Below are 21,665 nucleotides of genomic sequence, written 5' to 3'. Positions count from 1 at the left end.
AAAAACAGCTCCAATTCCGGGAACGCAAGGAGAACTTGTGGCTTACTCAATCTCTTATCTATAAATAAATACCTCAGTTTTTTAGTTACTCACTCATCTATGATGAAAATGGACAGACTTAACTATTAGATGTTAAGTATTAAGCTTGATGAGGGGCCAAGGGTAGGGAGAAGAGGGTAGAAATGCAAATTAAACAATAGGTGGGCACAGTTTAGAAAATATTTTTCAGGGACAATGAGTATGACACTTGTTCTAGAAGGATGTAATCTCCCATGTCATTATATTAACACATCTCTTGTTCGTTTTTGATTCTGAAGTGGATCAGCAGCAGAAGACAACATCATCTTAGCTGACTACTCCTTAAGGAAAGAGAAATCTAAGATGTCTATGGATTCTTTCAACTCTCCCTCTTGCCACGCCATCAACACCAGGTCAGGGGCAAGAGAAACTAAAATCAAATGGGCGAAAACTCACTTGCTGATTGGCCATAGTGTGGTACCACCAGAAGAGTCTCGTGGTGATGTAATACGCCACCACCACGTCCACAGTGTAGTGGTCATGCGCTAAGAGAATACAGAAGATTCCAACCACGCTGAGAAGCCAGCAAATCCAGTGATACCACCAGAGTCGTCTAGGGGAATCTGAAAAGAGGAGAAATTTGCAACAGTCCCATTACTCAGGTAGCACTAGCACACCCAATCACACCTCTACTGCTACTTCTGAATCCAGTTACCTTGAGTCTCTCCTTCTGAAAACAGATCTCTTGTGCTAGCAAATTTAAGGCTTTAGTTTATCTGTAACCAAGGTTAGAATGAAAGCAGCTTATTTTACAAAGCGATTTTACTAGCAATAGTAATACATATTTAGCTGTTACTTGAGTCATATAATCATAAATATAGTTTTTTTTCCTTTATTTTTAGATTGGCACCTGAGCTAACAACTGTTGCCAATCTTTTTTTTTTTCTCCCCAAATCCCCCCAGTATATAGTTGTATATCTTTTTTTTAGTTGTGGGTCCTTCTAGTTGTGGCATGTGGGACACCACCTCACCGTGGCCTGATGAGCGGTGCCAGGTCCACGCCCAGGATCCAAACTGGTGAAACCCTGGGCCGCCGAAGCAGAGCGCATGAACTTAACCACTCGGCCACAGGGCCGGCCCCATTAAGTATAGTTTGAAAGGTCAAATTAGGACAGGTTAATGCATCATGCTCCATTAAAAAAAACAAATATCTGCTAACATTTAACTAAATTTACCTGTAAATAATTTAGAGTTAATGCTCTATACAAAAATTAACACCTCGTGGTCTACAGAGCCTTATACATGGACTAAGCAATTATAATTGATCTAACTGTCCTATTTGCTTTCCAAGGTCTGCAACCATACACTGATCTGAAAGTCTTTGAGATTTCCATTTCTCACATACAAGTAAGAGAGAATGCAAATGCCTGAGAATTCCAGTCCAAGTGCATTCCCAACGGTAGGGCAGTGTCAGACAAATACCTGTCTGTACCTCCATTTGGGAAGTCACCTGAGGGAAGCATAAAATCTCCATTAGTGCAGACTTCCTACTTTGTATTCTCAATAGATGGGCTTCAGAGGGTCTGAAATTTCAGGCAAAAATATTGTTTGAATGTGATCTACCCTCCCCACCCCACGGAAGAAAGTTCAGGCTTTTATTCGATTCTCAAGGAGTCCAGGAATTGGTCATTCATTCAGCCAATATTTATTGAGCATCTATGTATGTGCCCAGGACAGGAAGTGTTCTAGGTACTCAGATCAATGTACAAAATAGGCAAAGAGCCTGTCTTTGTGGGGAGATCCCTTCCTAGTATCGAACAGAGACAATAAACAATAATCATAATAAATAACTAAATTATACACTATGTTAGAAGGCATTGTTGCTATGGAAAAATAAAAGTCGAACACACTAAGCAGGATCAGAAGGGGGAAGGGTGGCTTGCAATTTTAAATGGAGTGAATGGTCAGGGGAGGGGTCTTAGTGTATGTATAGGGCTCCAGACTCCATTCCCAGGAAAATTTGTATTTGATACCTTAACAATACAACAACCAATAGTGGCTACCATCCACCCTCCATGCAGCTCTATTATCAGTGTTCACATACGCCATCTATTTTAATTTTTACCACCTCTCCCTCACCCATTAAGTAGCTATCAGCATCTCATTCTAAAGATGAGGAATCTAAGACTTAGAGAGGTTAAAGGTTTTTCCTAGGTCACAGAGCTAGTAAGTGATAGCACCAGGATTAAAAAATCAGAGTTTGTGACCCAAATCTTCTGAGTTTCCCAATATGGCACATGGCTTTATCTTCAAGAAGGATAAGGCTTAACCCCATTAAAGGATTTCAGGTACCAACCAGCAGAGGGCAGGAATCCCTCCTCCAGGGCTGTTGGCATCAGGCCAGTCCAAGGGCTGGATCATGCCCTGACAATTCTGAATAGACATTGTTAGAATTCTCTGTTTGGTCACATACTAAGTACAAGCAGAAGAACATCTACTTTCCCTTCTCTCTCTCAGTGCCCTGAAGTGCATCCTCTCTCCTCCTGTTTCCTATCTCAGTGTTTTAAGACCAAAACTGGGCTTTCACCCTTTAATCCACCAGCTGTCTACTGGACCCCACAATCTTGTTATCTGTTGACCCTTCTTTGTTAATCCCTCTCAGTTCCCTCCACTCTCTCCATTCCCAATGCCATCAGGGTAGTTTGGGCTGTCATCATCTGTTTCCTGGATTACAGCAGCAGCCAGCCTCCTAACTTTTCTCCTGGTCCCCAATCTTGCCCCTCCCCCATCTATCCTGCAAGCTGCTGTCAGAGCAGTTTCTCCCTCTATAAAGGACAAGGATGCTGACACTGCCCCACTGGTTACAACCCTTCAATGGGCACCTCATCTCTGTGAGATGCAAGTTCAGACTCCTTCTGGTGGCTTAAGGCACACTTCATGATCTGGTTCCTTCTTACCAGTTCATTGTCATTTCTCATTATTACCCCCGCTCTGAATGCTAACCAGACTAAACTTCCATAAGGTGCCACATGCTCCCAAGACATCTCTAGACTGTGATGTGTGTCCCTCCTCTGTGGTACCAGCAGTGTGGTTTACTTGTCGCTCTTCATGGAAAATGCTTCTATAATGCTCATTGAGACTGCTTGTAACAGTAAAATATGGAGGTCAACTGAATTTTCTACCAGTAGGAAAAATGAATAAGCAATCTGTGGTTTGTTTAGAGTATTGAAATACTAACAGCAATTAAAATGAACCAGAGTCTCATGTCTCAAAAACATAATTTGAGAGAAAAGTGACGAAAGATTATATGTAGCACAATATCATTTATGTAAATTTTAAAAACCAGAAAACAATGATACTTAAGAACAAAAACATGCATGGAAATAGTACAGGACAATGGGAGGGGGAAGGGATGAAAGGCTTTAATCACATATTAACATTTCACTTGCTTTTTCAAAGGGTTATCTGAAACAGATACGGGAAATGCTAATATATGTTAAATCTGAGCAGTGCACAGGGGTATCTATAATACCAATGTTTGTGTTTCATAATAAAACATTAAAAAAAAATATATATATATGTATATTTGTGTGTGTGTGAGGAAGACTGGCCCTGAGCTAACATCTGTTGCCAATCCTTCTCTTTCTGCTGGAAGAAGATTGTCGCTGAGCTAGCATCTATGCTAATCTTCCTCTATTTTATGTGGGATGCTGCCACAGCATGGCTTCATGTGCAGTGCTAGGTCTGCCCAGGATCTGAACTTATAAACCCCAGGCCACCGAAGCAGAGTGCACGAACTTAACCACTCACCACTGGCCCGGCCCCCTATTTAAGCATATTTTTTAAAGTAAATTTCCCATTTAGTGCCTGCCTCATTTAGTGTCCCTGAGCCCAGGGCCTCTAAGAGGGCAGAGATGACTGACCCACCACTGTACCCTCAGCTTCCTGCCAGGTGCTTAGAAAAATGGCTACTGAGTGAACACATGATCTTCCATCATCCAATCAGGCCTGACACTCTATTTTTGTGTACTTATGAGATTTCCTTCTGGCTCCTTTCAGCAGCTGTGAAACACCGCAAATACTACAGTTGACACCTGAGTAAACACTCCTGTCAAGCACAGCAGTTACTTCCTCCCACAAATATTTCCCTGGGTGCCTGCTGAACCCAGGCATGGTGGTGAGATGAGGTACTCTCCTCCTGAGGCCTCCACTCTTATTTCCACAGACTTTCCAGGGACCGTGGGAAATGGCAGGTGAGGAAATTCTACTGGAAGGCTGTTTGAGACTTACACTCTTTGATAAATAAGTAGGTGAGTGTGAGCATGACTGTGTGGCCGCTGTACAGATAGTCCCCACACATGTTGTGAGAGCCGGTAATGGACAGGCCGCCGCCAGCAATGAGCTTCATTATTCTCCGCAGTTGGGCTTCCCAGTCTCCAAAAAGCTGGTGGGAAAAGAGAAAACAATATTCATCACGAGCCCACATTCAAGTTTTCTATGATTACTATTTATACTACGAATTAGGCTTTGTGATATTGTGATGTATAATGAGAAATATCTATTTGGTCTTTGTCCTTGTTGCTGGCACAGAGCTTCTAAAACCTTTGGAATTTCCTAAGTGAAGAGACAAATAAAAAGTGTCTTCTGCTGTTCATAACTAGTCCCTTTCAACCACACTTGAGTTCATGTTAATGGGGTATCTTTCAAGAAGCCCCTAAGGACGGGGGCTGGTTGCCAGAAGAGTCAACCAAATGATGAGAAGGTTGGAACTTTCAGTCCCACTTGTCCCCCACCTCCGGGGAGGGGAGATGGGCTGGAGGTTGAGGTAATTACCAATGGCCAAAGACTCGATCAAACATGCCTGCATAATGAAGCCTCCACACAAATCCAAAAGGACGAGGTTCAGAGAGCTTCCTGGTTGGTGAATATGTAGAGATACGGGGAGAGCAGAGCACCCCAGAGAGGGCATGGAAGCTGTGTGCTGCTTCCCACATGCCATGCCCTATGCATCTTTTCCATCTGGCTCTTCCTGAGTTACTCTTTTATAATATACTAACAATCTAGTAAGTAACATGTTTGCCACTCTGGCAAATTGACTGAACCAGAGGAGGGGGTCATGGGAACCTCTGACTGATAGCAGGTTGGTCAGAAACACAGGTGAAATCTGGACTGTGATTGGCGTCCAAAGTGGGAGGGCGGTCAGTGTGAGACTGAGCCCTTAATCTGTGGGATCTGACACTATCTCCAAGTAGACAGTGTCAGAACTGATTAAGGAAAGTTGGAGAATTGCTTGATGTGGGGGAAACCCGCACACATCTGGTCACTGTGTGTTCAGCGTCGTTATTAAGAGTAGAGGAGACATGCAGGAGTGTTTTTGCTTTACAAGCTTCTACTAAGACACATAAAATCCCCCATGATGAAGTTTACCCACTCAACATCTACCATTCCTTGGGCAGCCCTTGGAAAGAATATGGTCCGAGAGATGAAACATGTGGCTTCAGAACTTTCCTTAGATGCTAGCACTTTTCAGTAGATGTTTACCCAGTTTTTTTATTAAACTGACGCAGAAAGACTGACTGATTAACTTACTTCTATAACTGCCATTTGGGAGAATAGCAAATTTAAATCTCTAGGGGAAACTGACAGCTATATTTTTGCATGCTTGGCCTAGAGGACAACAGTTCCATTGACTTAGGTAAAGCAGCTGGAGGTTGGGACAAACACACAAATATCTTTTGGTATGTGATTTTTGGAGACCAAATTAAAACAAGGGATGGATAGGATGTACCTTCATTCTTGTGAAATTACGTGGGTAGAACTGCATGTTTTTCCTATTAGTAAGAGTGAAAAAAGTTTAAGCATAAATCTACCTGTCTCTGCCACAAGTCTGGGCTGGATACCAGAGTAATAATGGCTTGAACAACTCACTCACTGCAACTTTTATTTGCTCCGTCAAATGAAATGTGTGACTGTTTACATTTTATGCTTGTCAGCACTCTTTTAAATTCTTATTGGCCAATTTAATCATCATGATCCCTTTTTAACATTTAACTGATAATATGCCAGGCTTTGGGAAATATATATTTCATTATAATTTATCAAGATTTCTAGTTAAGGATGGCAGGTTGAACATATCACACAGAGGATATGATTTCCCAAATTCAAAGGGATCACTGAATGCCCAGCTCAATAGAAGGAAACATCTACACAGCAGGACTTGGTATCATGGAATTTCAGAAACTGGGGACAAAGAAGAAACCCTAAAGCCTCCAGAGATTAAAAATCAGCTTCAGATGAAGGATCAAGAACCAGACTTTTTCAAAAGCAACACTGGAAAACAGAGGTTTGGAAAAATGCCTCTGAATACTGAAAGAAAATGATTTCCAACTTAGACTTCTATACCTGGCCATATTATTAACTATGCATAAACTAAGGATAAACTAAAACCATTTTCATATATACAAAATTTGAAATAATTACCACCTATGTGTTCTTTTTCAGGAAATTATAAAGGATATGCTCTACAAAGCTAAGGAGTAAACAGAAAAATGAAGAAACAGGATTTGCTAGATGGCCAATGAAGGGGGAGCCAAACAGCCATGCAGGAGTCTTAGAAAGTGCGCAGCCCTGATGGGCGAGTCAGAGCTCTGGAGAGTCGCCTTCAAGGAGACCCAGCGCCTCTGACTGCATTGAGAAGATCACAACTTGGGGGTAATGAATAAGCACACAGAAAACTAATAAAGCACAAAGCAAGCCAATTCCTAACTCTACAGGAAATAAAATACTGTGGAGAAAAGGAAAAGTAATTATAGGAAACTACATGGCTTGCCTGTGAATAGCATTTACAAAACTGTAACAGCATAAGCACTGAATATAGAGCAAAATCAAGGACAGAAAACTACACTAGGAAGACAGGCAAGAAGTGTGAATGCATGTAACGGGATGGTGGGGGAAGGGGGAGAAAGGAAGGAAAAGGCACAGAACCTGCAAGCTGGTGGCGGGGGCGACAGGACAGGAAGATACTAACCCCAGCCCTCTACAACAGGAAGTCAGTAGTAGCGACCTGCCTATATTAGCTATTATAAAGAAAAAATACTGCCAAGTCACTTAGAGACCTGAGGGGAAACATAAACAAAAAAATCTGTAAAAAGATTTAAGGACATGAAGGTAAATAGATTCAGTTAAGTTAAAGATGCAGTTAAACAAATCTGAGTCACAAGATTAAGTTATGAGTTGAGAGGGTAGGAAAGCGGGCTGCCGGAGGGTTACGGTTAGAGGACTGTGTCTTTCATAACAAGTCGTGAAGAACCTTTTGTTTTTTAAGTTGCATGCATGTATAAACATGACAAAAACTTCTAAGGTTTTAAATGGAAGGTCTGCTCTGGTTCTGTCATAACAATGGTTCATATACAGAAGAAAACGATGGCAAGAAGCTTAGCGAGCTCTTCATTTTACATGATTTCAAATTGTCCTTCCAAAATCCCCTCTGTGTTTTGAAAACCATAAATCATATTCTCAGACACCATCACTCCATAATTTTCCCTCCCATTTTAGCAGGAAAACGTTTGTGGGGAAACTGCATGTGTAGGGGAGGGGGGAGGGAGAAATCAGGAAGCAAACCCGGCACTGAAGAAAGACAGCCCCAAATTAACGCTGCATTTCATACAAGTGCCCTTAAAACTCCTTAAGCTTTCTTTTTAAAATATCTTTCCACGTTTGTGAAACCTCTCCAAGGGGAAAGTCTCTTTAAGCTTTGTGGGAAAGAGGTAAGGATGGTTACAGCCACATAAAAAAATTTTAATTACGTTTAAAGAAAGCACACAAAGTAAAAGACAAATTACAAAGCAATTGGAGCAGAAACAAGGTGACATCTTTATCATGTACACAGCACATATAAATCAAGTAAAGTAAGACCAGCTTAGGAAACAAAATTTATCAAAGGACAAAGGATGTGACCAGCTGAAAGCACAGACTCTATTAACCACTAGAAATAAAAATTAACATGAATACGAGCTCACTTTTTTCCCATATCAAATTAGCAAAGCTAAAAAAGATAGCCAATGGGGGGCAGGTAGACAAGCCTGTTTCAAAAGATCCGTGGCATTGTACTGGGCTAAAATCACACCTCTTCTACCAATTAGCTGTGTGAGCCTCGGCAGTCAGACCATTCTAAGCCTCGATTTCCTCATCTACAAGTTGGGGAGTAATATATTAATTACCATGGGCAAACTCCTCTGCAAGAATGATCATTACTATTGACCAGCAATCTAAACAGCATAACCTCTGACTCAGTTCCACTGCTTCTCAGAGTCCACCTCAAAGAAACGATCCCCAACACGAGAAGAGCTTATGTACAAATATCCTACTGCAACATTCTTTACAAAAGCAACAAACCGGAAACAACCTCAGTGGAAATTGTTAAATAACTGTTCCCTTGCTATTCAAAGCCTGGGCCAGGGAGGGACTGGCAACACCAGGAGTCGGCCATTGGTGTCTGCTCAGCACCTACTGAACCAGAATCTGAGGTGATTCAAATGCACTGAACTAGGCTTTAACTGCCTCATAAATGATCAAAAAAGAAGTTTACAGTGATTGTCTAGTACATTTATATTATAAACATTTTCTTCTAAGGAAAAAGCCAAAGTGGTATAATTATGTTTTCATAAATATGCACAGAAAAAGTCCAGAATGTACACACTACGTGTTAATAGGTTTGCGTGGCAAGTGGCAGGATTTCTGCCAGTCTCAACCTCCTGGAGACTTCCCTTCCTGCTCCTTGGGCAAGAAAGAGGGATTCTCTTGGAGCTCTGCATTTGTGGGATTTAGGTTGAGTGCAGGCAGGAGACATAGGAGAAAAAAGAAGAAGAAACAGGAAACTCAAGGCTGGATCTTTCATACTTCCCATTTTAGTGTCCTTCCCAATCTGCCTGCTAACATTTTCAAGGTCCATCCTGTCCAGTGTTTTTTGGTTGCGTTCAGTGGGAAAGAAATTGAGAGCAGAAGGCGGGAGAGGCTTCTGACTAAGATGGAGCACTGCAGTACGCTCAGAACCAGTGAATCTCTGGTTATTAAAAAACTGGGTTCCCCAAGTATTTTCTCACTGCTGGATAACACAATGTGCTGATGATAGTCTGTTCGCCATCATTCAGTTTGCAGATGACCAAGCACACTTGCCTTTTCTCTTAACTGCATTTGAAGAGCAGGGACATTCACTGCCTCTCCTCCTACCGGAAGGAGAGGGAGAACCTGGAACCAAAACTCAACAAATAATGCTACATAAATCAATGGCTTTGGTATAATTTTGATGAAAGCGGTGAAAGTGAGTGCCAAAGAGTAGACAAGCTATTTAATATAATCCTTGCCCCTTACCAATGCTTCATCTTATAGCAGCCCTGATAAATCAGCAAGGCAGGTCCTAACGCCATCCTGGGTCCCCTGGGAATGGGACACAAGTTCTCTGACTCCATGTACGTATGATCTGCAAAACTATATCCTACCCATGCACTACCAGTCCCTCACAAGCTTGCATAAACCAGGAACTGGATCCATAATAAGTGACTTCTCCTTGAGCAGCCCAGGTGCCTTACAGAGGTGATGGTATGCTCTCACACCCCATTCCAACAAACGAGAACAGCCAGGTGTCTCTCGAGTGACTCATTCAGACAGGTGTCTCTCGAAGGACTCATTCATTTAGTCAATGAATCTACCTACTACCACTAGGACAAATAAGTGCTATCTTGTTCCGGAAGAACAATCTTCCTCCAAAACAGAAAATTCACTATCATCCAGGACGTGCCAAGAAAGCTGCTCTTAAACACCCAGACCACAGATGAGAGCTGCTAAGGGAAACAAGCAGCAGGGCGCAGAAGGATCAGTGGAGTCCCTGTTGATCCATATGCTGAGCAGCTTGCAGCTGAGAAACACGCTACACACTGCGGTCTCCCAATTAACCTCAACCCCTCCAAGTGACTAAGGCCCCAAACAACAAAACTACACCACTTGCTAAATTTCAGCTGGCACGTAGCCCTCCTAACCAATGATGGATACTTCAGAATATGAGTCATGAAGGTGTCCTTTAGTGTGACCTTGAAGCTCCCCCAGGGAAGGTGGTTCAATGAATATTCTCTGTTTCAAGCAGTGACTCAGTTGGGATCAGACCCACATGTCTCCTCTCACCTAAACAATCTTGCCTTTGGGTCCCCGGAGCGAGCCTGCTGATATTGCAAATACCTCCCCAAATGACAAAGGGTGGACAATGTCTCCAGGTTCACTTTTTTGGTTGTTGTTCTAATGAAATATAATCCATTTTATATAGGTCATTTAAACATAGCTGAATAGCTAAAAAGAATATTTATTGATTAGTTACTAATGATCTATTTTTCATAAGTGTGTTTTCCATTTAAATCAAAGTTCTCCATTTCTATAAAAGCTATTTTCATGGAAATCTTTCTCAAAAAATTTGCACATTTTATGCCTTCTTAAGGGTTTGAAACTTGATTTGAACTTTCCTCGCTTTATATTGTGCTGGGTTGGAGGGATGTCACAAAGGCTGCCGAGTTTACTTTCACAGGTGAAACAATGAGCACAAATCCAACCCCAAACCCCAGTATTGGGTTCACTATCTACGTGGCCCTGGACAAACCATTTGGCCCACTCTAGCTTCAGTTCTCTCATTGGTAAAACAGCAAGAACAATACTTCCTTATCCTCAACTCTCACCAACCAAAACGAGATAATGTTTGTAAAAGTGACTACTAAAATTACAAAGTGTTATATAAATTTAAGACAGTGTTACAATTACCAAGTTAGGTCAATCTTTTTTGGGGGGTGGGGGGGGGGCCTTAAGTGAGAACTCATTGCCTAGAACCCAACGCCTAGCACTTCGACAAGTGAAATCTGGATGGTCCTCTTTAAACACACAGCCCTGACAGATGCTAATCTGTGATCACAAGAGACCTTTCTGAACTCTTCCTCCAGATGGTAATCATTTCAGTCCTGGAAAGATTTAGTTTCATGTACAAATATTATCTCCACTTGAATGGATCTGAAGTAGAGAGATTTCACTATGCACACCCTCTCAGGACTCACATACACAACTTTTTTTTTTTTTTTTTTTTAAATTTTTTTTTTATTTATTTTTTTTCCCTTTTTCTCCCCAACGCCCCCCGGTACATAGTTGTGTATTCTTCGTTGTGGGTTCTTCTAGTTGTGGCATGTGGGACGCTGCCTCAGCGTGGTCTGATGAGCAGTGCCATGTCCGTGCCCAGGATTCGAACCAACGAAACACTGGGCCGCCTGCAGCGGAGCGCGCGAACTTAACCACTCGGCCACGGGGCCAGCCCTTCACGTACAGAACTTTTAAAGAGACTTTTCCCTCCACTAAGTTCTGAAGGATCTGGCTATCTGCACCTCTCCACTGTCAAATGTATCCATCAATTTCTATACTAGGCAGGCTTTTTCTGGGGGGAAGGGGGGGTCAGGGAGGAGTCTGTAAGTAATCGTCAGCTGTAAAACAACAATAAAAATAAAATCCCAAACCAGCCTTCCTTCCCCTTCTTCAAGAGTTTTACATTTTTTCATGGCCTCTAGTAAGGAGATTTATCAAAGGCTTCAGAAAATCTTAAATAGAGGTCAGCTATGGATTTCCACTTACCCATATACTTATTTGTCACCTTAAAGAAATTCAGTATTTCAGTCAGGCAATATTTCCCTTTAACAAAAGTATACTTGCTTTAAGTGTTGAGAGATCCTTTAGCCTATCTGGTCACAAAGTGGGAAAAAGAAAATCACTCAGATTTTTGCTGTAAAAATTTCTAAATCTAAGCAAGAGCATAATTTGCTAACATTTGCTTCAACGATTTGCCACACTTGCTTCTCCTTTCTTTTTCTTTTTTTCCTGGACCATTTGAGAATAAGCTGAATGTATTATGACACTTCACCCCTAAATGTAAAAACAAGGACATTTTCTTCTGTAACCACACTCATGAAACTGCACAATGAGACAACACCATCACAGCTGACACTCATCCTCATTCAGACTTCCCAAAGTCTCACCAAGGTCCTTTATGGCTTTTTCCCCTCAACCTAGGACCCAACCAGAGAATACACACTGAGGCTGCTTTCATACTCTTAATTTTTCTTAGTCTACTACAGTTTCTGTCTCTCTCTTTCAATGATATTGACATTTTTGAAGAGTCCAGTCTAGTTTCTTTATAAAATGTCCCTCAATTTGGTTTTATCTGACTGTTTCCTTACGATTAAACTCAGGTTAAATGTTATTGGCAGGAATATTACAGAAATGATGTGTCCTTTTCAGTGCATCAAATCAAAAGCATCTGATATCATTTGTCCTGCTACTGGTTTGATTATTTGGCTACGGGAGTGTCTGCCAGATTTCTCTACTGAGCAATTTGTGATTCTTGTGAAATTATGTAAAATTTTATGGTCTCTAACCTTTCACCCAATGCTTTAGCATTCATGGGTGCCTCTTGCTTAAATTATTACTATAGTGGTTGCAAAATGATTTTCTATTTCTAATACTTCTTTTAAATCTTTTAGTTGACTTTTTTCCTCCTCCAACACTAATTTTTAAAATGTTTTTTATTAATATTTTACAATCAGTTATTGTCATCATTTCATTGTGATGCTTAAAATGTCTCAAACATGGCCAGTGGGAACCTCTCAAGCAGGACAACATGGCTTTTGAATGGAACCCACTGGCCTGTAGTGTCTGGGCAGCTCTGGAACCCTTGCTCAGGATGAAATCCCATTGTCCACCTGCCTGTACTCTGACACAATGGATCATGCCTCATGGAAAGTCATACACCGTGATCTCAGAGGCTCTTTGGAATTCCTCAGTGAATGCTTTCTGATTCTGGTGACCTCTTCACACTAGATGGCTGCTGCCATGTAGAAAAATCTTTGCTGCCTTCCCATGGTCTCCCAAACATGGCCCTCTCTGCCCTAGTCTAGGCTTTCCTCACCTCTAATTCAGATAAGTACGCAAAAGCAGGGTCACTGTCTCCCTCATTTGATGTACCAAGAAGAGAGACGTGGCCAAACTTCTTGCCTCTGCAACTTGGTACCATTAGTACCCGTGAGACAAGAGTCAGGTCAATCATCCCTGAACCATGTGCAATTTCCTCCCACTCACTGTTGAGAGGATTAAATGGAAACAAAACATTTAGAATCATATCTGGCACAAAACAGGTACAGCACCACTCTAAGTCTACCTCCTTCCTTCCCCTAGACAGCCTACTTTCTCTACCACTGGAGAGATCTTTCTAAGAGACACAGGATCACATAAAACTTCCTGTCAAAACCCTTCTTGGCTTCCTTTGGCCAACCTCCTTAGACAAAGGCCAAATTCCTTAGAAGGGTGGCCAGATGCCTTAAAATCTGCCCACAACTTGCCTTTCTGGCTTTATCTCTGCCACTCAGCCCAGAGGCTCACCTGCTCAGGCATATCTAACTTCATCTGCTCCCCAGACTCCCATTCACACCCTTTCTGTTTTCTCCACCTGGCAAACTCTTCCTCTCTTCAATTCTGCTTGGCAAACTCCTACTCATCCTTTGGAGACTTGGCTCAGATGGCACCTCCTCAGTGCAGCCAACACTCCCAGCAGAGTTTGCACCTTCTTCTGTGCTTCCATGGCAACTGAGCTCCACAGGCCTATTACAGGGAGGACTGAACACGTCAGAGAGGAATATGTTGGGTTACATGTCTGTCATGGCTTCTGGATGCCCATTTGTGAGAAGAGGGGGTGCCTGTCTGATATATTTGTGTATACTCAAAATTTATGCCATACAGGGTAGGTTGTCCAGAAATGTTTGTTCAGGAAATAAGCAACCCCTTGTTTATCAAAAGAAGTCACATCTGGGGCCAGCCCGGTGGTGCAGAAGGCAAGTTTGCATGTTCTGCTTTGGCAGCCCAGGGTTCACCAGTTTGGATCCTGGGTGTGGACCTACGCACTGTTTTTTTTAAAAAAAGAAGTCACATCTACAATCTGGGAGTGTGAGTCTCCCTGGTGTCTTCCTTTTAATAAGAAAACCACTTAGAAAGTTCAAGTTTTATAAAATCATGTAAAATGCATATATCAAATGTCAACTATAAGGAGATAGGAATAACTGTACAGAAAGCATGATAAGAAGTATGTAAGAGGGCCAGCCCAGTAGCACAGCAGATAAGTTTGCACATTCCACTTCGGTGGCCCGGGGTTCAGCAGTTTGGATCCCAGGTGTGGACCTACACACCACTTGTCAAGCCATGCTATAGTATGCATCCCACATATAAAGTAGAGGAAGATGGGCACAGATGTTAGCTCAGGGCCAGTCTTCCTCAGCAAAAAGAGGAGGATTGGCGGCAGATGTTAACTCAGAGTGATTCTTCCTCAAAAAAAAGTATGTAAGAAAAATACACATAAATAATGGACTGAAAAATATTCTAAAGGGGGCCAGCCCAGGCACAGCGGTTAAGTTTACACATTCTGCTTCTTGGCGGCCCTGGGTTCGCCGGTTTGGATCCCAGGTGCGGACATGGCACTGCTTGGCATGCCATGCTGTGGTAGGCATCCCACATATAAAGTAGAGGAGGATGGGCACGGATGTTAGCTCAGGGCCAGTCTTCCTCAGCAAAAAGAGGAGGACTGGCAGTAGTTAGTTCAGGGCTAATCTTCCTCAAAAGAAAAAATACATATATATACTGAAGCATTAACAATAGATAGGGCCATGAGTGACTGTAAAAATTTTCCTCTTTTTGTATTTTTTCAATGTATCTATAATGAATACGGAGTTTCTTTTAAAATGGAAAAAAGATCATTTTTTTAAGAGAGAGAAAGAACTGATTTAGTGCTTCCTATCTTTCTTATCCCTGCAAAAGGAACAGAACAGTGGAGAGAGAAATGGTAAAGTGAAGAAGAGACTTGTGATGGTGCAGGTTAATAGGAAAAACGGAGAATGAACAAAAAGGAAAATTATACTGACAATAAGAAACTGGAAGGCAAGCAGAAAAATAGGTAAAATCAAGCACTGACAATTGAAGTTCCACACAATTCAACAGGATGACATGACGCTATTTTTGCAACAGCTATATTCTGAAATACTGATCAGGTTAGCAGGAGCTAATCGGAATATCAAAATTTGTCAGTGTGGAGGGCAGCTTGGAATATTCCAGCTGCTACCTGAGAATGTAAGAATGAACTAAAACAGCTTATAAAATCCTAAAAAGCAATGAGTCTTTTGCCTTGTAAGAGTGAACTCGTGCCACAAAAGAGTTCCTTGAGGCTGATGATTACTATATCACAGCTTAGCAGTGAATTGAAGGAGGCGCTTTGATCTTCCTAATCTCTGCAGTGCAGAAAAGCTGACAGTGGCAGAAGAGAATACAAAGGCCTTTCTGTTATCACATTTGTATTTCATTGTTCCATTGAACAATCAACCCCAGATGCCACCCAAACATAAGCTTTGTCCAACAGTGGGCTGTGTTCATGTGTGTTGGGGGTGGGGGAACAAAAAACATGTCTTTCAAGTTCAAGAGAATCATTTCACTGAAAACACCTTGTCAGATGAATGCATTAGCCAACTAAGTACCCTCACTGTGACACTAGTCTCTTTTTTCGTAGGTTTTCAAATCTAAGGTCACCATGGAGACCATAAAACAGAACCAAACATGGATCTCACTTTAATGCTTAGTCACCAGATTAACTCATATGATTATGTAAATGAGAGTTGAAAACAGCATAAATCATCTCTTCCATTAGCATTAGGCGGTCTGCGTATCTGAGGACTAGGGTAGGTTTTCTTCCTTTTGGAGTTTACTAAAACTGTTAGGAGAAAAACTTTCTTACAGAAAGCTTAGAACACTAAAAAATTCTCACATGTTTCTGCCTTTTTTTCTTTTTACCGGAATCATAAACAGTTGTAACAAGATGATAAGAGGTGGTTTCCTGGTTTATACACACACTCCTTGGAGAAAAGCTGTGATGAGATTTGACACTGGCTAATGAAGGGATGGAAAACTTGGCAGCCTGTGACGTAATGCCTGCACCGCACACATAGAGACGTAGGACAAGTGCTTCCCAGAAACTCCTAATCTAGGAACTGAACACGCCTCCTTCCCTTTCTACTTTTTCCCGTGGCTTATCATTGTAGCAGCCTTTGATAGGAGGCCCACTTTTCCTCCTCACCTAATCACTTCTTGCGATGATTCTTTCTCCAAGTATTACAATTTGTGAAGTGAAGAGTACACTGCGATGAAATGAGTGAACAATAGAACCAACTTCATAATTACTACTGCATATTTATTGGAACATTTTTCTTAGAAGCCACATATTTTGAGTATTGGCATTAAGGGAAGAATTAAGGATACTAACTGTGGGGTTTAATATGATGGTGGAACCAAGTTTAAGACCACATGACTATGTTAAACAGAAAGCCATATTCTAAAGCTCACCTCTCTTCCCTTGTAGTTTAGTGATGATCGGTAACTATGAGAGTATCCCCCAACTGACAGGCCTCAAATGGTGTCTCAAATCAGGGAATGCCCAATGCTGGAAGCACTGTAATTTTACGTCCTGTCTCTGGCCTTTTCATGCTGACCCACAACTTTAACACTATCCAGAATACGATGAATCACAAAAATTTAATTTCTAGCTCTAGTTTTTCCCTCAACTTCTGACCCCATATATTGTTAACTCTCCTGGACACCATCACTTAGATATCTTGTAAATACCTCAAACTCTATTTGTTTAATCCAAAGTCATTAACTCCTTTTTCCTCCCTACCTTACCTTGTAATTATCCCCATGGTAAAACCCAGGTGCCTTTGAAATCTTTCCTTTCTATCCTCATTCCCTACATTAAATCTATTACACCAAGTTGTACTGATTCAGTCACTTAAATATTGCTTAAATCTGTCTCTGCCTTTCCACCCCTGAGGCCAGTGGCTCAGCTTGAGATCCTCATTACAGCATTTTACACATTTATTATGTAAGGTACAAGTTTGGACTTGTAATCTTAAGGTGCCTTCCACAAAGCAAGGACTTATACTTACCTTGCTCATTCTTTGCACTCTTGTACCTAAGACACAATAGGTACTTAATGCATGTTTGTTAAATAAGTTTTCACTGAAGAAATGAGTCTAGGGGTTGAAGTGTGAAGACGACACCAAGTTCTCTTCTTATTTCTGTACAGCGTTTTATATCGAAAGAGCCCCTATGTACTGCCTTCTTTCACCCTCACAACTCCTTAAGACAGATATAAAAAGTGTCTTTAGCCTTGTTTTGCCAATAAACCAAGCCTTCAAGGCCTTTTCCAACTCTTCTTCTGGCTTCAGAAATCATTCTGTTTTACCTGTGAAGTGTTCTTGCCAAAAAATTAAAACTGAATTGAATCAAGTCTCCAGAGCCAACTTTCTACTTAGAGGGAATATGGAGGAGAAAGAACTTAATGTTAATTGACATTACAAAAAACCAAACAGATAAATCCAGAACGTGGGGTATTCTGCAGGACAACTGACCTGATCTCTACAAGTTACCAATGAGATTAAAAACAAAGAAAAAAGGAGAAAGAGCTGCTCTAGAAACAGAGACTTAAGAGACAGAACAACTAAATGTAATGTAAAGACTTTGGATCCTAATTTATAAAAACCAAATTAAAAAAAAGAGGGTGTGAACGTTTTTAAGCTAACAACATATTCCAAGAACTGGTAATTACCAACAGCAAAGAATTACTGTTAACTGTGTTGAATGTACGAACAGCACTGACGTTATGCAATGAGACGTCCAAAATTTTGAGCTGAGGAAGACTGGCCCTGAGCTCACACCTGTGCCCATCTCCCTCTATTTTATGTGGGACACCTGCCACGCAGGGCTCAACAAGCAGCACGTAGGTCCACACCCAGGATCAGAACGGGCAAACCCCAGGCCGCCAAAGCGGAACGTGAGAACTCCACCACCGAGTCACCGGGCCAGCCCTTGGGATTCGTTTTTAAAATACTTCAAAAAGAATAACAAAAGGTAGATGAAGTAAATGTAGCAAATCTTGATAATTACTGAATCTGGATGTTGGGTATATGGAGGTTCCTTACACTAGTTTCTTTATTTTGGGATACATGTGAAAACTGTCAGAATAGAAAACTGTTTTCTGAATTCTTTCTTCTAAAAGCCCTGTCCTACAAAAGAAGTAATACATTTAATGAGTTTTAACTAACAATTTGTGCTAAGGTGTGCTAATGTTTCATCCTCTCTTGTATAGTTTATTTTAAAGATTCTAATTTCCAGAAGACTGTTGCAGAATGATGGCTCTAGTCAGGATTTCTCACAATAAATGAGTGACATGTTTGGGTTTGGTTTTTTGTTTGTTTGTTGTTTTCACTCTTGTGAACTTGTTTTTGTTGGTGTACGGGGGATGGGAAGGGTTGGGTTCTTGGAAACTGGCACTGTGGGTTATGCCCCACCAGGGAACATCCATTTTAATTTTTTGGAATAGCTTAGGTTTGCTTTTTGTGCAGTTTCTGCCATTATTTCTGCCTTTACCAAGAAAACCCCTAAGCTATTTTTAGCCACAAGATCTTGGTTAGATACGCTGATGACTCAGGCTCAGGTTTGCGGGCAACTGGGTGGAGCTGCAGAAATCCTGAAGAAACAAGGCTAGAACCGACTAGGAAGAAAGGCTACACAGCAGGATGCCACAGTGTTGGATCCATCTTCAACGTGTGCTTGGCCAGATCGCACAGCCACCTAAATCAGCATGACATGTTCCTTGGTGGAGAAATTTCCCAAAGCACAGACAGACTTTTTTTTCAAGGAGATGAACTAAATTTAGGTGAATGTCCTAAACCATCAGCCTACTACTGAGAACATATTCCTTATCAAGCCGGCCTCCCAGCGACAGTCTACATCATTAATCTTCGATGATAACAAGATATTTCCTATAACCCAGGAGCTGCAGGCAAGTGCTTGAGAGTTTTTATAGAGGATAAAGACATCAGGCTGGTTTCTTTGGAAGGGTGGAAGAAAGAACAAGATAGAAGGTGCAGGGAGGCAGGACTGCTGATAGAGACAGTGGAACAGTGGGACCATTCATTCTTTATGATGGCTTCTCCAGAGTTAAGGAAATAGGCTGTAGCAAAAACGGAAGAGTGAAGAAAGAAACTAGCTACCTCTCTGAGCACATATGTAAGTCTAAGAAGGAAGTGGGACCACAGCAAGCAAAAAACCTAAAGAGAGCCAAAATTTCAAACAATAAAGACATCACGTTAAAAATCCAAAGTGAATTTTTCAGCCCTCTTTCAAGGTTCTAGCAGAGAGAATCTCTCTTCTGGAAGGAACAAAAGTACAAAGAGATGAAATTGAAAGGGTATGGGTGTTTCACCAGCACAAGTGCAGTGCAAAGAAATGATTCCAAACACATCATAGTATTCCACATTTTCTCCAACCAAATCAAGGAAACTAGCCTCTTCTACTTCTGATTGCATTACAGAGCTTTAAGGTAGGCAAACATTTTTAAAACTAAAGCTAATTATTTCTTAAAGGTCCAACAATCTCCCTAGTTGAAATCATTCCAAGGTAAAGTTTTTGGGTAAGGAGTTTTACATGAATCTGATGGAAAGCTAGAGGCAATAAGAGAGGAATGAAGTTTATTTTAAAGAAAGGTTTCTACGCTACTAGAGAAGATCAATATGGCAAAATGTACCTTCAGAGAGTAGTGTTCGTTTGGCTGGGAGGAGGGTGCAAGGAGACAGGAATAGTGTCTCTTGCTCTGCTGTTACGGAGTACCACCGTAGGGATTAATAGAAAGAAGGAACAAAATATCATTTGAAACTGAACTTTCCATCTAACAGAGGGAAAAAGCACATAAAAGCTTTTGGATCTGTGTCAAGGGAGCGAATGATATTTTAAAAGTTTGGCAGGAAACCAAAGAGCTACACCCACACACAAAGCTTAACTGCTTCCAGCACACTAACTAGACCACATATCTCCTTAGCTGGGAAGCACTGGCAAGGCCTGGAAATTCTGACAAGGGTGGGGCCACCTCGCCATACTGCTTAGTAACATTCCCAGAAGAGGGTAAAGGGACTTGACTATATTCTGAAGAAATTTCCACCTTTGGCTTTAGTCAAAGGACCCCTGGGCAAGAGGAGAAACGAACAAAAAGGGAAACGACAGTGAGGAATGGTTTACCTTCGGAGAGCAGTTGAAATGCATACCAGGTACTGGGAGTGTAGTTACATACATTGTAATACACCGATACAGGTACAGCGTGCCAACTATGCAGAAAAATCTTCTGCTAATAATAGACCTAGAAGAAGGGAAAAACAGGGCAGACACTCAGTCATGCAATTCCACAGGTTCATTTACTTGAAGTTTTTTAATGACCCAACCAACCAACCAACCCCCAAAACTACTTGAGAGTTTGAAATCAGAATAACTGTCGCAAACAGCAGTTTAAGGTGAGGATTTTGAGAATGAGGCTGTGAGCTTTTTCTTTTTTTTAGTATTAACTAGCCAAAAGAGTTTAAAATGCTCTACATTGCTATTAATTAGGCTTCGTTAGACCTTAAACCTGAGTTGACATTCAACTGATGTACAAGTGGGTCCCGTTCTGATTGCTCAGGGCCCACTCAGTACCTGTGGTTAAACATTTAGAGAGTGTCTTTTCTGTCATAAAGAGGAAGACGTTCAGAAAATTAAAATGACATTAAAATGAGAATTCAGAACTTTTCTGACACTTAATGAGCCAACAACATTAAACAATTTTACTTGTACATCCCAGAAACTGATTCTCTGAGCTCATCTCTGAGGAAGCACAATGCCAAGAAAAAGACCTGTCTGAATGACAGCATCTGACTCGCATCTCCCTCTCTGCTTACTAACTATGTGGCTGCGGGATAGGCTACTGACATCTCTCAGTCTCAGTTTCCTAATATGGAAAGCAGGGCTAATAACATGTAGAAATAACGTATGGAAAATCCCTGCCACGCATGCACAATGGTAGCCATCGAATGTATAGCTTATACGGATGAAAAACAAAACAAGCAAGAATTAGAAATAGAAATCTTTTCCATGTCAAGTTGATTAGTGATTCTAATGAACCTGAAATTATTTGATATTTACATGTGAACATGTATATTGAGTTTGACAGCTTCTCTGAACAACAAATTCCACATATGTGTACTTTAATTAAATTAAGTTGTGCAAACTTCAGTGTATCCTTGGACAAGAATGTTCTTTCCCTCTCTACTTCTATCCTGCTCTACCACAGGCCAGCATCACAGCTCTGTGGGTCTCCTCTTTCCCAACTTGGGGAGATCAAGTTTTTCCTTGCCTGGGGCAACCTGAGTTACATGTACAAAAAAAAAATTTAGAAACCATGGACAGGCTTTCCTCTGAGAACACTGAACATCTGATCACTTTATAATTGTGTAGTACAGCTTTATTTTTATGCAGGATAGATATTCTTATCAAGTGTGGTAGTTGGAAGAGAATTTGTATCATTTGTATTTTTTGTTTTAACAAGAGGAATGAAGAAATTTAATTTAACTTAATTAATTAAAAATTAATTAAAAAACAACCCATGCAACTATATTAGCATTTCCTTCATAACTGCATAGTTCATGTAAGTTACTTAGGTTGAATGGGTAGAGTTTGGG

At 41.1% G+C, this 21,665-nt stretch overlaps 1 protein-coding gene across 36 annotated transcripts in view; it reads right to left on the bottom strand.

The window, feature by feature from the left end:
* SGMS1 (sphingomyelin synthase 1) overlaps positions 1-21,665 on the bottom strand; it is a 279,683-nt gene that overhangs the window by 1,940 nt on the left and 256,078 nt on the right. For all 36 annotated transcript variants that reach the window (XM_070562136.1, XM_070562104.1, XM_008518428.2 and 33 more), the window contains 3 exons: positions 20,197-20,314; positions 4,309-4,462; positions 475-641 (listed from right to left, as the gene is read on the bottom strand). In XM_070562136.1, the coding sequence (XP_070418237.1) occupies positions 475-641; positions 4,309-4,462; positions 20,197-20,314 (439 nt within the window). The remainder of the gene's footprint in view (positions 1-474; positions 642-4,308; positions 4,463-20,196; positions 20,315-21,665) is intronic.

This window comes from Equus przewalskii, chromosome 1 (genome assembly GCF_037783145.1).
Source record: "Equus przewalskii isolate Varuska chromosome 1, EquPr2, whole genome shotgun sequence".
NCBI classification, from domain to species: Eukaryota; Metazoa; Chordata; class Mammalia; order Perissodactyla; family Equidae; genus Equus; species Equus przewalskii.
Note: the sequence above shows the minus strand (reverse complement) of the source record. Positions and strands in the feature narration are given on the sequence as shown.